Source organism: Podarcis pityusensis (genome assembly GCF_964106645.2).
Source record: "Podarcis pityusensis genome assembly, chromosome: Z".
In the NCBI taxonomy this organism is placed as follows: domain Eukaryota; kingdom Metazoa; phylum Chordata; class Lepidosauria; order Squamata; family Lacertidae; genus Podarcis; species Podarcis pityusensis.
The window spans coordinates 42260953-42281165 of record NC_138044.1 but is presented as its reverse complement, the minus strand read 5'-3'; the positions used below and the strand labels follow the sequence as shown (position 1 = coordinate 42281165).

The 20213-nt window shown below is 42.6% G+C and overlaps 1 protein-coding gene across 12 annotated transcripts in view; it reads left to right on the top strand.

Moving 5' to 3' along the window:
• Positions 1-20213, top strand: part of MAMLD1 (mastermind like domain containing 1) — a 134448-nt gene that overhangs the window by 26007 nt on the left and 88228 nt on the right. For 6 of the 12 annotated variants that reach the window (XM_080991086.1, XM_080991083.1, XM_080991080.1 and 3 more), the window contains one exon: positions 17135-17209. The exons of 4 other annotated variants lie outside the window; for them this stretch is intronic. In XM_080991086.1, the coding sequence (XP_080847212.1) occupies positions 17135-17209 (75 nt within the window). The remainder of the gene's footprint in view (positions 1-17134; positions 17210-20213) is intronic. 2 more of the 12 variants (XM_080991088.1, XM_080991085.1) reach the window with 1 other exon arrangement.

The following is a 20213-nucleotide window of genomic DNA, read 5'->3' as shown; positions in this document are numbered from 1 at the left end:
TTAAACATATACACAGATTAGAGGTTGAATTGAGTTCAAGCATCGTTAACTCAGGATAACTGATTGTGTAAATGGGTCCCTGGTGGCAGGAAGTGTTTATGCAACTTACATAGCTAAGTGGGCTACATTAGAATTTGGAGTGAATGGAAGGGCACTGCTAATTTACATATTTAGTTACATTTAATTGTTATTCCTGTACTGCTACCCAAACTCCAAACTCCACATTAGATGTGTCCTACAGTTTCAGAATTAAAAAGAAAAAAGAAAACAAAGAGGGAAAAGAATTCTATAAACTTCATGCCCCCATCCTCAGAATTGTGCAATCTTGTTGAAAAACATTGATGGGCTGTGACTCCAGAGCTATAACAAAATAGATGATAGAATTGTAGAGTTTGAAGGGGATCATCTAGTTCAGGGGTCCCCAAACTAAGGCCCGAGAGACTCGTTTATCTGGCCCGTGGCAACCCCCGCTGCCTGCTGCTGCTGCCCGCTCTTACTGACACTGTGCTGCACGGCTGCCCACTTCTGGGTCGGAGCACCGGAAATAGCTTGTGTGCATGTGCAAGCGTTATTTGCGCATGCGCAAGCGTTATTTCTGGTGCACATCTGGGTCGGAGGAGGCCCATGCACATACGTACAAGCTATTTCTGGTGCTTCTCCGACCCGGAAGTGTGCCAGAAATAGCGTGGGTGCACGCGTATGGGCATACACTCCCCCGCCCTCCGGCCCACCACGTTTCAGTGCTGGAGACCCCAGCCCAAGGCGTGGTAAGTTTGCTGACCCCTGATCTAGTTCATGGGTAGGCAAACTAAGGCCCGGGGCCTGGATCCGGCCCAATTGCCTTCTCAATCCAGCCTGCAGACGGTCTGGGAATCAGCGTGTTTTTACATAAGTAGAATGTGTCCTTTTATTTAAAATGCATCTCTGGGCTATTTGTGGGGCATAGGAATTTGTTCATTTCCCCCCAAAATATATAGTCCGGCCCCCACAAGGTCTGAGGGACAGTGGACTGGCCCCCTGCTGAAAAAGTTTGCTGACCCCTGTTCCAGTTCAACCCTTTGCAATGCAGGCATATGTGGTTTTCCCATATGAGGATTTAACCTGCAACCCAGAGCACCACTCTCTAACCAACTGAGCTATAATTCTCAAACTGAGCTCTATATTTTCTGTAATTTCACCCCCAAAGTTACTACCATTCTGGTTTCCAATTGCTTTCCACAGCACATCTTATCCAGGAACACACTGATTTTAAAAAAGAAAACAAAACCTGGGATTTCTTTTTGGGAAGACTTCTTTTTAATGACTCGTAGCGCTCCCCTAAAATATCTTGGGATGGCTGCATGTCATTTGTAAGCATCCAGCGTAAAGCTGCATCAGAGGCTCATGTCAGCCCAAGTTGTTGATTCTGAGCTGATTACAGTGCCTGTCGTAATTGCACTGCACTGTAACTTAGCATTATTTTTTTTAGGAGGTCTAGATGTGGCTGTTGGGCTTTTGAAGCCTTTCCCCAATTGCTTACATCTCCACTCTTTTGTGTGAAGATTGACAAAGTGCATTACAGCTGCAAATGGTCTTTGTGCCTAATTCTGCAAGACTGGCGAGCTCCCGTGCACTGCTTTGTGAAGAGGTCCTGGATTTACTAAGCCGCTTGTCTGTCAGGGATTAATTTAACCTCTAATTACTACATTTTCTTCACAGTTTGCTACACATGAGCATGTTATAACAAAAACACAATGAGGGATGTGGTCTTACTTAGCTGTGGCTCTGGAATTAATTTAGAGGGTATAAAGTCAAACCCAACATACTTGGTGCTACAATATTTGTGCTGATTAAAGAATATAATCTTAATTTTCTAATGATTCCAGCAGCAGTAGAGCAAATAGCAGTAGCCTTTTTCCTTTTTTTTGGCTTGATGGGAAAGCAGCTCAGCAAAGGCTCATTCTGCCTCAATCTGGTTAGGGATCGCTATGTAAACCTATCGCTACACTTGGTTTTATTGCTCTTTCTTATATGGCTGGTTCTTCTTTCTGTACAAGAGATTATATCTTATGTTCAAAGCTAAACATTTTAGATATGTTTCTAAACCGTTGCAGCCACACTGATAAGGCGGAAGTCTCTTCACCTTTGGGGACTGATCTTGAGACTTAAAAAAAAAAAAAAAAGAGAAGGAAGTTTTAGTTTTTAATGAATCGCGCTGCATGTTTTATTTGCTGATCTTTTTAGCTTTTCTGCCTTTTCGTCAGGTTCTGAGAGTGAAGGGCTTTGGAGAAAACATGCGAGATAGATAGATAGATAGATAGATAGATAGGAAAAAAGATATTCTTAGCTATGTTTTGAAAATCTAAAATTTGCTTTTAACGATTCACATCCTTCTTTCCTCCATCAATGAAGAAGCTAAAGTGATGTGCAGAAATGAGCCTGGCTTACGATATCAAATCGCAACACTAAATGCAAGTGGAAAGAATACAAAAAACTTAGAAGGTGCAAAAGCAGAGTCAGCAGTACCAATAACCACTCCTGGAAGTTCACAGAGCTTCTCGCTGTCATCTCCTTAACCCATTTTGAACAGCTACATTATTTTTAATAGCATTGCATAGAGAGTATATATAGCACGTCAGTCATTCAGTGGTAGGGAATATGCCTTACATGTCAAATATCTCTGGTTTAATCCTTAGTTAAGAACATAAGAAGACTCTGCTGGCCAGTAGCCCATCTCATCTAGCATCTTGCTCTCATGGTGGCCAACTAGCTGCCTATGAGAAGCACACAAAAGCAGGACATGAGCAACAACATACTTCCCAAGTGTGATTCCCAGCAACTGGCCATGCAACACAGTTATAGCAGAAAGTAAGAGGAATGGAGTGTCTCTACCTACCTTTGACTCTGCCCCAGTCACTGTCAGGGTGAGGCCTACAGATTTTTGTCTGAGAAAAGGTTGATGACCCCTGCTGAAGATGGGTCTCTGGTGTCCATGGCCTGGTTTGAACATCACATACCCGTCAACTGGCCTGGAAAAACTGGGACATCCTGGTTTCCCCCAGGAAGAGCACAGAGGCCATTTTGGGTGCCTTCTCTTAGACAATTTCGGGCCAAGATCTTGCCCTGAAAAGAAGCATTGGGGGTGTCCCACAATCTCTTGCAGTGCCCCAAAATGTGTGTTTTTCGGCACCATGCCTGTAAAAAGCGCCTTTTATTTCTGTTGTCAAAGGTCAAAGGCAGGGGTCAGCAAACTTTTTCAGCAGGGGGCCTGTCCACTGTCCCTCAGACCTTGTGGGGGGCCGGACTATATTGGGGGGGGGGGAATGAACAAATTCCTATGCTCCACAAATAACCCAGAGATGCATTTTAAATAAAAGGACACATTTTACTCATGTAATAACATGCTGATTCCTAGACTGTCCATTGGCCGGATTGAGGGATCTGGCCCCTGGGCCTTAGTTTGCCTACCCATGGTCAAAGGGATTGTCTATAAAGGTGGACAACCTTTCTTATTTTTCTGTCAAGGGTCATATTTCCTCGGAGGAAATTTGGCAGAGGGGTGTAAACTGCCAGTGGTGAACAGAGCCAGAGCTGAAGATGTTCTGAGATAGTGGCAAAAGTGGTCTGAATTAAGTAACCTGGAATAAGGACCCTCCCCCCACCTTCAATTTTCACCATGGCTACCTCAGATTGGCATCCACCGGTCTAATCAAGAAGGAAGGAACAAACTGATGGGATGGAAGAATGGGGTGGCTTTAGGAGGTGTCAGAGACTTCATAAAATTAGGTTGTCTGCAGGTTGCCCACCTGTTATATAAAGAGAAGTAGCCAATCCTAATTCATGTTAATATATGGATGTTCCTCTGTTTGTCAGCCTGGAATAAAATGATTTTGTGGGCATTCAGTGGATCTGCATTATGGGAACACCTCTCTCTCTTTTTGGCAGAGGAATCCTCTACTGTTACTAGAAGGGGGGGGGAGGCTAGCGAATGAACACATTTCCAGGCCTGCATCTTAATGACTGACCTTCAGGGTTAAATTTTCCACAGGTGACCAAGCTAAGTGGGCTCCAGTTCCGTATCATTCCACTCAACCCCTAAAAGCAATCTTCCAATACGGTTAGATAATTGTTTCCAAATAGCTATCAGGTACTCATCTGGTACAGTCAGCAGAAGGATACAGAACTGATAGCGGATTTAATTCAATTTTGTTCTTTCCAGCTGCTTCTGCTTTTGTTAGAGTGCTCTGAACAGTTTCCTCATATGAAAGCAATTGCTGCATTCTTTTAGTTTTTTAGAAACCAAGTAGATTAAGTGATCCTGGTTTTTATTCTTATTTTTTTTTACTTACTAGACTTTCTCCAGCTTGCTCCTTTAGGATTGCTTGTGTTTTCTTAACTTACCCTTAACTTATCCCTTTTCATTTTTCAAAAATCACAAGGGCTACAAAAACAGCTCCGTTCAATGCAGCCATCAGAAACACAGGCCAAAGGGGTTGATCTTTGGCTGCCCAGTGATGACTCATTGGGATGGAATTTCTGTTCCTCCCTTGTCAAAGAGTGCAACTTACTCCAAAAGGAGCAAGTATCTGTTTTTGATGCTGCTGCTTTTAAATGCTTTGCATTGCTGATTTAAAGCCACAGGCTTCTGTCATGAGACCTTGTTCTACATGAGGAGACAGTTGCAAAGTTTCTTTTATGTGCTCAGCCAATATGAATTTAAAAGATAAACGTATTATCCATGCTAAAGTAGTCAGGGCACCTGAGTCTTCTCCTAAGTGGGCCCTGCTGAGTCAAATGGGATGGGTGCCTATGCCAGAGCCAGGCTGCCCATCAGTGGTGTGCAGTGAAATTTTCCATAGGGGAACAGTTAGGGTCAGAGGCGCCAGCTTACAAAGGCTTCCTGGGCTTTGGGAAGGAGGCACAAGGCCTCAGACCCCTTTTAGAGACTTTGGGGGCATTTAAAAAAAATCCAGTGTTTCCTAGTGAGCATTTATGATTGCTTGGGGTGGGTGGGTGTTCAACCACTTAGCTAATAGAGTTGCATTTTCCCTAGGAAATAATCCAGTCTTAATGTATCAAAGTATATGGTAGAGCTGCTTTTCAGTTATAAAGAAGTCTTGTGTCAGCATTCCCAGCTTTTTTGCTTACCTGCCTGTCTGCAAAGCTCCGCTGACAAGAAGTGACTTGCCGGTGCTGCTCGAAATTCCAGGCATTGTTTCTTGAAAACGAAATGCCACCCAAGGCACAGGTTCGGAAGTTGCATGCTTCTGTGTGCCATTGCGTCATGAGTAACTTCTCTGTCATCCTCATGGTGTTCATTCCTCGCATTGGTTTGCCATGCATCCTCCACCCATGCATATTTGCTCAGCAAATGAGGTTAATTAAGTGTATGTTTCATCACAGAACTATGAGAGTGCTCTTCATGATGCACAAACCTGTCGCTTTCTGAACTATCCTGTAGCAGCATTTAATGCATTCATTGCATTTATTTCTCCCCTTTTTCTTCAAAGATTTCAGTGTGGCATACAGTGTTCTCCCACAATAACCCTGTGAGGTAGTGTTACAGGCCCAGGTTGGGATGGAAGTGGACTGTGAACTTTAAACAACAGCCTTGTAGTGTATGCCAATTTGATCCAAGTTTGACACACACACAACTCACAGATCTTTCTTTGAAAAAGGGAGCACAAAGATCCCAGGATAAACAGCCAGACGACAAAAAAAAGGGGGGGGGGGGAAGGTTCAAAGCTTTTTTCTTTTGCTAACCAAATGTTATAGCCAGAGGGTTCTCTTGCTAATGAAGAGTAACCGTGGAAATGAGGGATAGAAATGGGAGTGAAGGAATTATTCTGGCTAGACAGACTAAAACTTAATTCGTACACACAAAGAACCAGTATTCTCACATATACACATACCAAGGTAATTAAGGCAAGAGTGCTCTGTGCTGTGTTGAAGTATAGTTTAAAAATTGCTACTATGGCCTACTGAGCATTTTCCTGCACTGTGTTATATGAAATTGGGTGATAACCAACTCTGGAAAGCAGCTTGTCAATATGTTTTAGCATATTATTATTTTCCAGAACTGAGCTCTGCTTTGACTTTGAATGAGTGCCAGCTAAGGGATTGCCTCTTCTGGATAGAATCCCAAAGGAACCTGCAACTAATTAGAAACACCGAATTCTCCTCTGGGTATCCACTCATGAGAACAGAGCATTTTAGAGCTGGTTATCTGACCAAACTCTCACCAGTTTCCTTAAGAAAGGCCTTTATTGAGCTGTATTTCCAAGTGATGCCCACCGCAGTCTTGGATGGCCAAACACAGATGGACTCTGTATTTGTGGTCAACCCCAGGTGGAAGACATCACTCATTATCCGTTAGCCTGCAGCTTATATAGAGACCCAAGAGATTCTGAAACCTTTGTTCACGCAAGCAAATAGTTACACCCTGGCAGAAATGGTTCAGTTTCTTATGAGTGAGAATAATAGCTTTGTAATACAGAGTGGCTCTCTATGCACCGACTGCAGAAAAAAACCAGGAAAAAGGAGTTAGATAAAATTGCTATAAATAGCTGTGATGATTCGGAGATTTAATCGGAAAACAAGCTGGATTTGAGTTTGTTGGTATCTCTGGTAACTTCTTGCTCTTACATCGTGGATGTTGGCTTATGTTATGTTCTGCATTGTTTTATTAATACTATCGTATAAATAAATTTATGAAACTGAAACATACCAAGGATCTGGGCTAGGGATCCTATAACAAGCAAAAATAAGAGGGAAATGTAAATGCTGCAGACAAGTGTCTCCTTGGGTTTTACTGATTTAGGTATTGTAATCCTTTTTTGTGAATTGTAATCCTTTTCCCAGTTGGCCTCCTCAGTTAACACTAGGTCTTCTTCACAATTGCCTTCACCATCCTAATTGGCTTCTCCAAATTGGTCCTGAGAGAGAACTGCTCACCTGTCTCGGTAGGTAAAAGTTATTTCCAATAGAATCCATAATGCCAGTTGGCTTGTGAAAGCAGCACTCTTCTCTACCAAGGTCCAGGTTTGAATTGTCTCGATATTGTTATTTTGCATGCATGGAAGCATCCGCCATTTGTGTAGGGCCAAAGGTTAAAGTAGCAAAAGTCCAGATTGACTATGGATGTGAACTGTGATGCAAGCCATCTTGCTTTCTTCTTAGCCCTCTGAAAGCAAAACCCATTCACACACAAAGACGCACACAAATGTAATTTTCATTCCCTGCTTGCCATGCAATCGCTAAGGCTTGATCTATTTCTTATTGAGGTACATATATTCTGTTCTGAAAGGCTCACAACTTAAGTTTTCAACCCAGCTAGGTTAAAACAGCTTTACTTAACTGTTAAAAGGATAGAATAGTATAAATATGTTTGATACACATTTTAAAAGCATTGTATATGAATATATCATAAGCATATATAAATGAAACGGTTGGCTGGCATCCCATCTGTCCCAAGAGACAATAGAATATGTCTCCAAGGGTCAAGTCAAACTGCTCCATTAGCAGCCCCAAAGCAACCTCCCTGGGGCACAAGTCTGGGCAGCATGTATGGAGGTCCTGGGCTACCCAGGTGACAAAGGACTCCTCTTGGGCTCACTGGTGTGGTCCAAGGAAAAGCAGATCAATACGTTTGGCACCACCTTGCCTGCAGGAGTTGCTGGAAGGAGGCACCATCCAGCCATCTTAGGGACTCCACTATGTATTTCTGTAGAGTTTACTCCTTAGCCATCTCCTCTCCCAAAGGTATCCCACAAGGCAGCGTAGTTTCTTCCTTCTCCTGGATGGGCAACCTTCCCAGATTGACAAGCCCCATCTGCCCCTCACTTCCCTCTACAGCACGTGCAGAAACCTCCTTCTTGTCGGTTGGACCCACCACAGTCTTGTCTGCTCAATCCACCAGAGCCTGTCTTCAAATGCAGGGGAAATCCCTAACTCACTCAGGGTTTGAGACCCATCGACTGACCTCTTAGTAACTTAATAGATTGCCAAATACACAGCTTGACCCTAGTGCTTCTGCGCATTAGGTTTGCCAACTTGTTTTTATTATTATTATTTTAAAAAAAGGTTTAGACGTATAAATAGGAAATAATAGGAATGGAAAACCCAAACCCCCACCCTCAAAATAGCACTCTTAAGTAATGTGCTGTCTTAGCTTAAATGTCAAATGCTACATGACACAGCCTAAAATGTAACTCCATTGATTTTATTTGGGGCATTTGCTCCCCGCTCTCTAAGATTTAATAGGCTTTGTTGAAGTCAGGCAGACCAAAGTATGTGAGGCAACTTCTTAGAAAAGTATAAAAAGTGATCCAGAGTGATATCATATTCCTGCTTGGGGCAACGCCAGTTGCAAGTCATTGTTTGAATAAGTCCATTTTAATGTGCATTGAAATCCAAAAAGGAAAATCTGGCGAATACAGCCCAGTCTAGTTGTATATGGAACATGTAAGGACAGCACAGTCTGGAGACCTCAATATTCTGACCTAATGCAGTTTTGGCCTGCAATGAGAACTGTTCTTTGTACTTTCAAAATGGCTTAAAATCTTCCAAACCAACATTTAAATAATCACATGTGTGGGGCTAATGATGCATCATCTAAGGTGACTTTTTCCAAACAAACGAGGCAGCTGAAATGAAGGCTCATTGCTCTGTGAAAAGACCATGAGCTCTGAGTAATAATACTGAAAATAAATAAGAATATGTTCAGAATATGTCTGCAGTTCCCCTGTTCTTTGATTCCAGTGATGTGGCTTATGCATCTGGCTCTGACCGGTAGCTCATTTGGGCAAAAGATTCCTGCATTGCAGGAGGTAGCACTACATGGCCCTTGTGCTTCCTTTCATGTTGATAACAATGTGAACGCTATATGCTCAGACCCCACATTTTCACTAACTTTAGTGCTGTGTAAGCAGGGATTCTCTACTACGGATGCAAGTGGCTGGATAGCTCAGTTGGTGAGAGTGTGGTGCTGACAACACCAAGGCAGCCGATTCGATCCCCATATGGGACTGCTGAATATTCCTTCATTGCAGGGGGTTGGACTAGATGATCCTCAGGGTCCCTTCCAACTCCACAATTCTACGATTCTATGACCAATCTTCCAAAAATAAGATAAACTCAAAGAGTTGCGATGTAGCAAGGGGCATCACAGGTTTTATGGATTCCTGATGTTCTGCAATAAGGGATCAGTCTTGACAATATGGGGATGTACGTTTAAAATGATAGCTTTCTGGTCTTTCTTGTTTCTTGTTAAGATCTGGCATTTAAGTGTGCAGCCGGACAAGCCATGACTCTATTTCCTTTCCTGTTTTCTTTATTCCTGTATTGGCTTGTTTGCTGGAACATCCTGTTGCCCCAAATGCTTACTTCCTTTTGGTTGCAAAAAAAGATGTTTGGGTTTGGCTTGAAGCAAAAAGAGAAGAAAGAGGCTGCATGAGAACTTTTTGTTTTCGATCAGAAGTGAATCTTGGTCAACAATCTCAGAAGGTAGATCAAGTTTAATTTCAGCTGAGAGTTGTACGTCCTTCTTACATCAGTCATTAAAGTTAAGTGTTTCGACATTTCATGAAAGGAGGCAAGAGGAATATGAACTTTAGGATTAACTGATGAGACAACTTACTCTATACATGACTGCCACAGAAATGCCCCGCCTTTTCCACTTCCCTCCAGGCTGTCTAAAGCCTTTCAACTGTAATGGAGCAATTTGATTACTTTGTAGTGTTAAACTAAGAGGATAAATCTTGCTGCCTAGGGAGTGAGGAACCAGCCAAACAATCAGAACACAAACAAGCTAATGAATGACCAGCATTTCTGCATAGAGTCCAGCAGGAACACAGTTCCTGGGATAGTCTGCTAGCAGCTATGCTTATTGGCCTCATTTATTTTATTTTATTTTTTTGCTATGAACACTTTTATCATTCTTTGTAAATGGAGAGACTGTGTCAGCTTACAATGGATCATTATTGTACTCTGCTTTAGGGTGGGGAAGAGACTGAGGTGCAGAGGACTATTCTGGCCTGTTGCAGTTTAGAAACTTCCTAGCTGATCTCGTTTGACTAGAGCATAGGAATGGTGTTCAGCCTGGCGTTATCTCCTATGCACCCACATGCTCGCAGTTCCCAATGCAGGAGCAAATCTTAAACACTTTATAATAGGGGTTAAGGGAGACTTGAAAGATTAAGCTGTTGATTTCTTCTTCTTTTTACTTTGCACTTCCTGGCTTTAAACATCTACTATGAGCTCCTTATTATGCCTGTTCTATTCCCCGCCCCCCTACCTTCATACTACCTAGATATACAACATTTCAATTAATCTCCATAGAGACCGGCTGAAGTCAAAATTAGGCCATTTAAAATTGTTTCTGAGACTCATGTGCCTAAACCCACTGTTGGACAAAATTAATTTGAAAGAGCTGTGAGGCTGGAAATAGTTCCAAGTGGCAACAAAGGACCGTGTTGGAAATGGCTATACAGTATAAACCTACATCGCTTGCCTGAATAGAGAAGGTTTTGTGACAGTATAGGGTTTTCTGATACTGTGTGTGCTGCTTGCCAGAGGTTTTGGGCAAGGCAGTGGCTTAAATTTTTTAGAGAAGCCGATAAAAAGGTAGCCGTGCAAATAGCCGTGTTAAAAAAATAGCCACCCAGAATGAGCCGACTTGAAACTTGATTTATAATAGAAATTGTATGCAGCATTGGGACTCACCCCCCCCCGCCATGTGCTTTATGTGCATTATATTTTTGTAGCCCTTAACAACATATGTGTGTAGCGAATCAGGATTATTTCCTCACCATCATATTGCAGATGGAGGAAGTCAGCCTGGACAGCTCAGTTGCTTAGTGTGTGGTGCTGATAACACCAAGGTTGCAGGTTTGATGGGGGTTTGGCTGGATGATCCTTAGGATGCCAACTCTGCAATCCTATGATTCTATGACTGGGGATGGGAAAATGAGTTGCCTACAGTCATTTTAATAGTTAAGGGCAGGTACAAGTAGGGACGTGAGGATTTGTAGCTTAGCCCTTTCCACTGCCCCCCAGTTGTGCTACACCAACTCGCTTAAAATTTGCCCTAGTGGGCACACTTATCACCGCCTTCTCAGGGTATTTGCAGATGAATCATGAAAACTGTACATGGGAACTACGCAGTGGCATAGGGAGCCCCAGTGATACCACTCCATAGGGCAGGACACCCAGAGGCAAGACATCCCAGGGGTGGGGGGCGCCGCCAGAACTGCATCCCTCCCTGGTGCCCTCCACCTGTAGGAAGCTGAGGGGGGCATGGCATGGCTGCCCACAAAAGCAGTGTGGAGCAAAGCACTGCGTCCCTCCCAGCCCCCCCCCCTGCAGTGTATCACTTACTGGGTTGACTTCCTGATCTGTACTTGCAGTTCTTTATATTTAGCACTGGGTCCAGTTAAGTCTCAGAGGCCTTGGCTATCTTGGCTACCCTGCTTTGGCTACCTTGCTATCTTTGAAGGTATGGGACTTGATTCCTGGTTGAAAGAAATGCCTTGGTTGTCCTACCCACTTGTTTTACAACAACTGTACAGTGGTACATCGGGTTACAGACGCTTCAGGTTACAGACTCCGCTAACCCAGAAATAGTACCTCGGGTTAAAAACTTTGCTTCAGGATGAGAACCAAAATCGCATGGCGGTGGCAGCGGGAGGCCCCATTAGCTAAAGTGGTGTTTCAGGTTAAGAACAGTTTCAGGTTAAGAACGGACCTCCGGAACGAATTAAGTTCTTAACCCGAGGTACCACTGTACAGGTTGCGGGTTTGTTTTGTGGTACCAATTCAAGATGCTCATGTTTGTGTTTAAAGCCATAAATGCCTCAGGCCCCAAATAACCAAAAGTCCACCTTCTGTACAGACCTTCCCAGGTACTTAGACTGGCAAAGAAAACCATTTAGGAGCTTCCACAACCATCGTATGCTAGGGCAGTGGTAGCCCTTAAGAGGGCATTCTCGTGGCAATCCCTAAGTTGTGGAACTTGCTCAACACACTGGAGTTGCTACCATTATTAACTTTAGTGATACCCTACCACTAGCAGAGGCTTTGACTCCATAGTGAGCTGATTTTCTGTATGTTATTTTCTTACTTATTTTCTGTATGTTAATTCCTTGCCGACGAAGTTGTTATCATTCCGGTTACACAGCGCGGCCCAGATCTTGCATGGTTGTGTAGAACCTTGAGTTTCTACCTACTGAGAAACCTGGTAGAATCCTACAAAATCAAAACCCATTATCTGATAATCTCGTTTGTTTGATTTGGTTGTTAGAACTGGTTTCCAAATTGCTTTTCTCCCTTTTGTTACGTGCTATTGTTCGGTTTCCGCTTGTAGCATTGTGCCGCAGATATTTAAAAAATTGCTAGAGTATGCTGCTCTAAAAACAGCTTTTAAATGCTTTTCAAGGAGGACAGTAGATAATAGGAATAAAAGAATAGCTATGTAATGGCATTATTAATAGGGAAATAATTTAGGGGCGATTAAGGAAGAACAATTTTTTATTGTATGGAGAGGATCCAGAAGAATGGACTGATTACCTTCTGCTCTAGGCTCTTCTAGCAATCAATTTTCCTTTCTAGTGTTCGGTTGCTTGCTAATTGCATCGATTTTATCAAATATGTGTACAAATCAATTCTGTATTTTAGTACTGTTAAAAGCTTCCTTTTTCCCTAGCAGGCACAGGTGATTTGATCATACTAATCATATTCATTGTCTTTCTCTAAAATGTTAATTGTTACTATAGCTTGCCCTTGTTTCTTTGCAACCTTCAAGGCATGTGTGTGAATATGGCTTCTGTCCAGTTCCCATTTAAACATTTGTCGATTGCTCCCAGTATGTGAGATGGGTCTAGACAACCAGTTGAAAACTGGAGTTGCTTGATGTTGTTGTTGTTGTTGATGATGATGATGATGATGATGATGAATACCAAGCACTAACAGCAAAGAGAGAATTTGTATATTCCATGCAGTAATTGGCTAGAAAGGCCCAGTATTCAGAACCCTGTCCTGGAGAAAGTTCATAAATATATGCTCCAACCCACCTGCTCATGCTGTTGCTGAGACCAGGTGAGTTCAGAATGTGGGGGAATCTCACATGGGACTGCTCTTCTACATCATAGAATCATAGAGTTGTAGAGTTGGAAGGGACCACAAGAATCATCTAGTCCAACCCCTTGCAATGCAGGAATCTTTTGCCCAACATGGGGCTTGAACCATGATTAAGAGTCTCATGCTCTACCGACTGAGCTACCAAGCTGGATTTCAGAAGTGCATTGCTTGTGCCAATCTCCCATACTAGGGAGAAGAGTTACAGACTGTGTACACACCACTCATTTAAAGCATCCTCAAAAAGAATCTTATGAACTGTAATTTACACCTCATAGGGCTACAACCCTCAACGAACCACAGTTCCCAGGATTTAGGGTGTGCGTGTGCTTTAGATATATGGTTTGTACACAGCCTTTTTTAGCCTATCACCTAGACCACCGAGATCTCCATAAAAGGGATTTATTTATTTTTTACCAAGGGGGGGCACCTGCAATTCCCACCTGCCATTCTGAAGATCAATTCCAAGATCAAGCAAGCATGCAGGAGCAGCCAAGGTGCACCCATTGTTAGAAACTCACATATGCTAGGCGCCAAATGGCTCCTTAAACCAAGGTTACAGTCGCCAAAATGGAGTGTCTAGTTGCCATTTTGGGGTCTGATGGCTCGGAATTTTTCAGTATTACTTTTTTGGTTCCTGACATTTGTTTTGATTGTGTAGGTAATATATAATGGATAGAATTCGACGGTATGTGAAAATAGTCAAGATCCAAAGTTCCCCAGGCATGTACCTCCAGGTGGTAGAGACGTCAGGTACCATCCAGGCACCCAGGCCTGGGCGCAAGTGGCCGATAGCCAGATGCAAAATGCGCCTGGCAAATTCCAAATGCTGTGCACCACGTTCTGATGTGCATTAGCAACTGGGGTGGCAGGAAAGGGTTGCAGGAGACTGGCGAATTTGACCTGCCTCCATCCCACTCCAACCTACGGCTCCAGATCCTGACTTTGAACCACAGCCAGATGTTCTAAGCAAATTGAGACAGAAGTCCTGCCCTGCCAGTCAAGCTGTCTCTTACTTTGATCAGCTGAGAGAACTGTACTTATTATAAAGGTGAACCCCCACCCCACCACCCTGAAGGAACTATGGCTTTGACAATATAAGTTTAGATAGCTGTATTTCCGCAGTTCTAAATTCAGTATGGAACATACATCATATTTATTTGATGTATCGTATATTTATATGATGTATGTAGATAATAATCTCCCTTTCTTCAAGTCCCTCCTCAAGTCTACCTTTTCCATGGAGCATGGAAAATATCCATTCCCAGTTGCAAGGAAATTAAAGGATATATAGCAGCATTTTCTCCATTCTTCATGTCTTCATTTCTTTTTCCTCTCCCATCCTCCCTCTTATTTTCTCCCCATTGTCAGAGGTTAGACTGTAATCCTTGGGGCCGTGTCTCTCTTCTGTCTTACGCCATAAGGTGCTATGTTTATCAATGCCACTGTATAAATAACTCCCCCGTATAACTGAATATATGTGAACTAGGATTGCAAAAACATTTTAAAAGAAAAAAACGAGTGAAATTTATATGGCCAATCTTTCCAGTTTCAAAGAACTCCACGGACTATACATTTAAAACTAAGTCACCGCCTGAGACCTTTCTGTATTGCAGAAAACGTACAGAGTGTAAAGCAAAAAGAAAGAAAGAAAACAACCTTATCCATTTGTGTTTGTTTATGCCCATGGCAGTTTAAATTGTTCCTGTCAAACATACCTCTTTTCTAAGATATACGTTCTTTAAGTAGAAGCTACCCAGTTCTGCACAGGGGAACAATCTCTGGGCTGTTCTATAAGTAAACCCAAGAAACAGATTTACAAAATTGACACCGGCTCTTTTGTTTCTTTCTCTTGGCTTTGTTTTGTTTTTGGTTTGTGAATCAGGCTGCCAAGGAGAGTTTTCTGTAGTTTGAACTTCTAATGGTAGGTTCACAAAGCAATTTCATTTTCCTCTAAATGAAAATTCGCTGGATTTTATGACATTCTGACACTTGCTCTTGTCAAAGCAAGCTTGGAGGTAGATTTTTTAAAATTCTCCTTTTACATCTGGAGACATCAAATGCAGTGATAGTAAGGAAGTAAATGTTTGATTGAGACACATCCTTAATTCATGTACGTGGGCTTGCCAAGGTTTGCAGCCTTATGGCTAACAAAGCCCATTGAGGTCTTAAGTAGAAATCCTTTACTATATTATGTGGATTGAATTACACCTTTCAGCTGAGAAATTTGAAGGTTTTTTTGCTTAAAAAATGCTTTATTTGTAAGCAGTTCACAGCCATTGGTTTTAGAATGGTGTACTCAAAAGATCTATGCAGCTGGAACATGGCACAAATCCCTAGTCTTTGTGTGTAATTTGACTTTGCTGTGAGCTATGTGTTGGAGGATCACAGCAATGGATAGGGAAAGCCCTAGTGTATATGCCAGCAATAATCTCAGCACATGCCACTCACAGGCAGGAGGATGTCCCCAGTCTAATTAATTCCAGTATTCAGTACCAAATCTAATCCAAAATAACACCAATAATTTGGCAAGGAATCTCCCACCATGGACAAAATAGTCTCCAAGCAGCAAGCATGCCCAACCATACCTGAATTAAGCACATATTCTTATGCTGTGTGAGGGAAAGACAGCCCTACCCCCTTTCAGCTGAGTAAGGGCACCTTGCTAAGAAGCTATGAATAATCAAAGCAAGAAGTTTCCCTTTTGCTTTTATTTAGAGCTTCCGGTTTTAACCACTTTGTGTAGGGGGCACAAGAACTTCACTTAAAAGAGGAAGCTCTCTTATGCCACATTTGTTAATGAAATTGGGATATCCCAAGAATTTCTCCACCTATGTCATTGTCATGAAATGTCACGTGGATATAGCCCTCAACCCCCTCTAAAAAGAGGCTGTTTATTGGCTCTCTGCTCCGTGACAACACCGTCCTTGCTGCAGACCACGAGAGCTGTTTTCTTGATTTCCTCTGCTGTATGTTTCTGTACAGTGGTACCTCGGGTTAAGAACTTACCGTAAGTCGTTCCGGAGGTCTGTTCTTAACCTGAAACTGTTCTTAACGTGAAGCACCACTTTAGCTAATGGGGCCTCCCGCTGCCACTGCGTGATTTTTGTTCTCATCCTGAAGCAAAGTTCTTAACCCAAGGTACTATTTCTGGGTTAGCAGAGTCTGTAACCTGAAGCGTCTGTAACCTGAGATACCACTGTACTGGCATTTCAAGCAGCAAAACAGCTCCTAAATCTTGCATATCAGCATGTTGTAATCTTTAAACCTTTATTTATAAATAAATATTAAATTGCAGCTGTGGTGCTAGCTTTCTGGAGTGAGTGCAGTAGGATTGATCCATGCTGAATTTCACAAATTAATCAAGGTTACTGAAGGCACCGCAATTCTATGTGTGCACAGCGGTCTCCAGGACATATTGCTATGTCCTTAAAATTAGCCTTTTAATAAATACATGTGTAAGATGTGTCTGCAGTGGTGCACTAACAGATCTGGTAACAATGATGAGTCTTTGCCACACACCATAATTTGTCATACTAGCCTGGTACTCATTCTTAAGGCAATACAATGTTCCCATGAAAGATAAATTGATGCACATTTATAATTTTCTGGCATAATGGATGGGTGGATAGTCCCAAACTTTGGGTGCAGGTCATTGCTGGCATGAGATGATGGGATCTGCTATATTCAAATCCACTGCAAGTTGTGCAAAAATGGGGAGTTGTGAGGAGGGGAGGTTACTACTACAGTGGTACCTCTGGTTACAAATGGGATCCGTTCTGGAGGCCCAGCCGTATCCCGAAAACTTTGTAACCAGAGGTGCCCTTCTGTGCACACATGCATGCGGCAAAACCCAGAAGTATACACTTCTGGGGGTGCCGTGTTCGCAACCCGAAGTTTGCATTACCCGAAGGTAACGTAACCCGAGAGTCCACTGTATAGTAAAAACTTCTCTTTTTTGTGCTGCATTTCATACCTCAGACAAATCCTATACAAACCTACTCAGATCTTGCATTCATTTCAGCAGAACTTGTACCCATCTTTATGGCATCCGTCTTGGGAGACAATGGAGGAGTGTACCTTTGAGGGAGAACTGCTGGTGAGTTACCTTGCCTGTTATGGGTGTAGAGACTGAAATGGGGGAGATATGTTTTGTTGCAGCCGGGGCAGAGGAAGACATCTGGTTTCTCTGCTGCAGATGTACCACGCCACTTCTTCTCTCTGCATTCCTCCCATCTAAATGTGTATTTAAACATTAGACGAGTGGCATGGCGGTTATTTTTCTTTGGGTTTATCCCATGGTACTTGTGGGATCATTAAAGTCTTGCAACTATGTAGCCTTTCTCCAGGAAGTGGTACCCTTCTTTTGCAGCAGAACAGTGAAACTATAAACATTGCACTCGTGCCAATGGACGAGCCTGTGGGAAAGTGGTACAGGCAGCACATCCATTATTTACTAAAGGGCATTTTAGGGGCTGGTGATGGGGGCTGTCCTCTACATATGGTAGGATTGCCATATTTCAAAAAGTGAAAATCCAGAAACAAAAGTTGTTGAGCTTGTTTTGTTTTGACCAAAGTTGTTGAGCGTTCTTTTTTGAAAAATCTGAAAATTAAGTTTTTAAGCTATTTTTAAAGGAAATTCACCAAATAGTCAACACTTCCGATATGGGCTGTCATTCGCCCAGATTTCCACAGACATTGTAACTGGTATCTGAAAATTCTGCCCAGATGCTATTTTTGGCAGACAAATGCCAGATATGTCCAGGAAATTCTGGGTGTATGGCAGCCCTATATGCTCTGTAAAAACCAATGTGCAGGGCAGATTTCAGGATGCATGGTGTAGTTCGTGCTGGACATGAGCCTTTTTCTTCATGCTGGAACAGAGTACAATGATACCTCTGGTTACGAACTTAATTTGTTATGGAGGTCCATTCTTAACCTGAAACCGTTCTTAACCTGAGGTACCACTTTAGCAAATGGGGCCTCGCGCCACCACCACATGATTTCTGTTCTCATCCTGAGGTAAAGTTCTTAACCCGAGGTACAGCTTCCGGGTTAGCAGAGTCTGTAACCCAAAGTGTTTGTAACCTGAGGTGTTTGTAACCAGAGATACCACTGTATCTTAACTGTAGGAGATGGCCAAACTTAGACAAATGGTTAGTTTTTGCATGTAGCAGGAGTTTGTTTAGGGTTTTTGCTTGAGTCAGTGTGGTCAAGCAATATGTAGATTAGGGCAGCTTCAGGCCCCGGACCAGACGCTTGTGATAGGCATCCCAAATACAAAACAGCCTGAAAAATAACAGTGGCAGGCAAGAATTCTACCACGGAACCACCAACGGCCTTAATAAAAGGCCTAAATGTAAACTTCATATTAAAGGAAAAGAAAAAATAAACAGTTGCCTACCACCCTGATCTGCGTTGAGCAATCCTAGGGGAAAATATTGTTGTGTACTTGTACAATTATGCCCAAGTACAGTACAGTACAAGTACAAGTACAGCCCAAACACAGTGTGAACAAATTCCTTTTACCTTGGCTGATGCCTATCTGCAAGTCACACTTTCTAACCTGAAGGATCCGCCTCCATTCTGCAATATGTTCAAGGCAGCTGGTGTTCAGATACTCTCTGCTTTATTTTAATTTCGCGTGCTTTCAATTCTGAGCCTGGAGAGCCTAAGCTTAAGCACATATTTGAGCTGGCATTCCATGGATTTTAAACAGAAACTGAGCACACACCTTTCTGAAAGGCATAAGCAGTATTATTTTCTCTTTCCAAGCCTGCTAAGCCAGAGTTAGCCAATGTGGAGCCCTCCAGATGTTGGACCTCCCACCAACCCCAGACAGTGTTCAGGAACGATGGGAGTTTTAGTCCAGGAACATCTGAAGGCGTCGGCTGCCCCTGTGCCAAGCGATTTTTAAGGTTATTCTTGTTTTACATACATCTGTGCATAGACAGTCACTTCAAAATTGGGTTGAGACTGTCCCTTAATGTCTGAGCTAGGGCAAAGCAGAACTACAAAGCTTGGCTTGTGGACTGCCCTGAGAACAGGCTTATTCTGTTTATTTTAAGTAGGCTAAATATCCATAGAATTTGCTATGCCCCTTTCCCCCTCCCAGATATCAGGGCTCTGCAGTCTCTGGGAAGTGCAGCTCCTCCCCCACCCTTCCTGCTTTGCATAATTTCACACACTTCAAGTCCATCTTTTGTATTAGGATTGCCAAACAACTAGATAAGCTATTGGGGCGGGGTGGAGAGAGAGAGAGAAAGAGAGAGAAGAAAGACAAGGGGTGTTACAACACAGAGAAGATAAATGTACCGGCTGCGCTAGAGGCTGTCCTCAGGCTGTTTGTTATGTGTCTCAAACACTGTCGCTACATTACACACTTCCTCGATCTCCGTATTACCCTACAAGCTTGTCGAACGGGATCCTCTGTTGCAGATTCTAGCTTACTCTGACCTACTTCTTTCCTGTGTCCCAGCAAGCTGTCAGGAACTATCAGAGCACTGGGAGCTGAAACAAACACTCACCGAGGGCGAAAGCAAGCTAGTCTCGAGCGAATGTAATTAGCTGCGTTCTAACTGGTTTGTTTGCTTTATAAATCACATCGTTTTTATTTCTCCAGATTTGGAGTAATTGTGTTATTGTGGCGGGGTGTTGTTTTTAAAACCACCCCCCCAAACCCTGTAACTAAAATTTAAAATATAATAATGAACAGCTCTGCTTAAAATTCAGGAATGGTTAATTGGTGATATACCACAGATAAACCACACTAGAACTTACTTCGTCAGAGGAAAATAAATTAACCCAAGATTTATTTATGCACTGCAAAGGCAGTGGCTCATTACTTAAAGCCCTGACATCCTTCATTTTCGTTTCTTTTTGGGCTGAAGAATTCATTAGGGTTATGATTCACAGCTTCCAAGGTAATCCAGTATTGCATGACAGCAAAACAAAAAAATATTGAGGACCATACAACCCCCTTGCCGGCCCCCAGTTCTATTTTTTCTCATTGTTTGCTATTGCAAAGCCTTAAGATGCCACCTAATGGCTGACAATCTACTATTCTAATAACACGTGGCTTATAATATGGCATCTTTTAATAT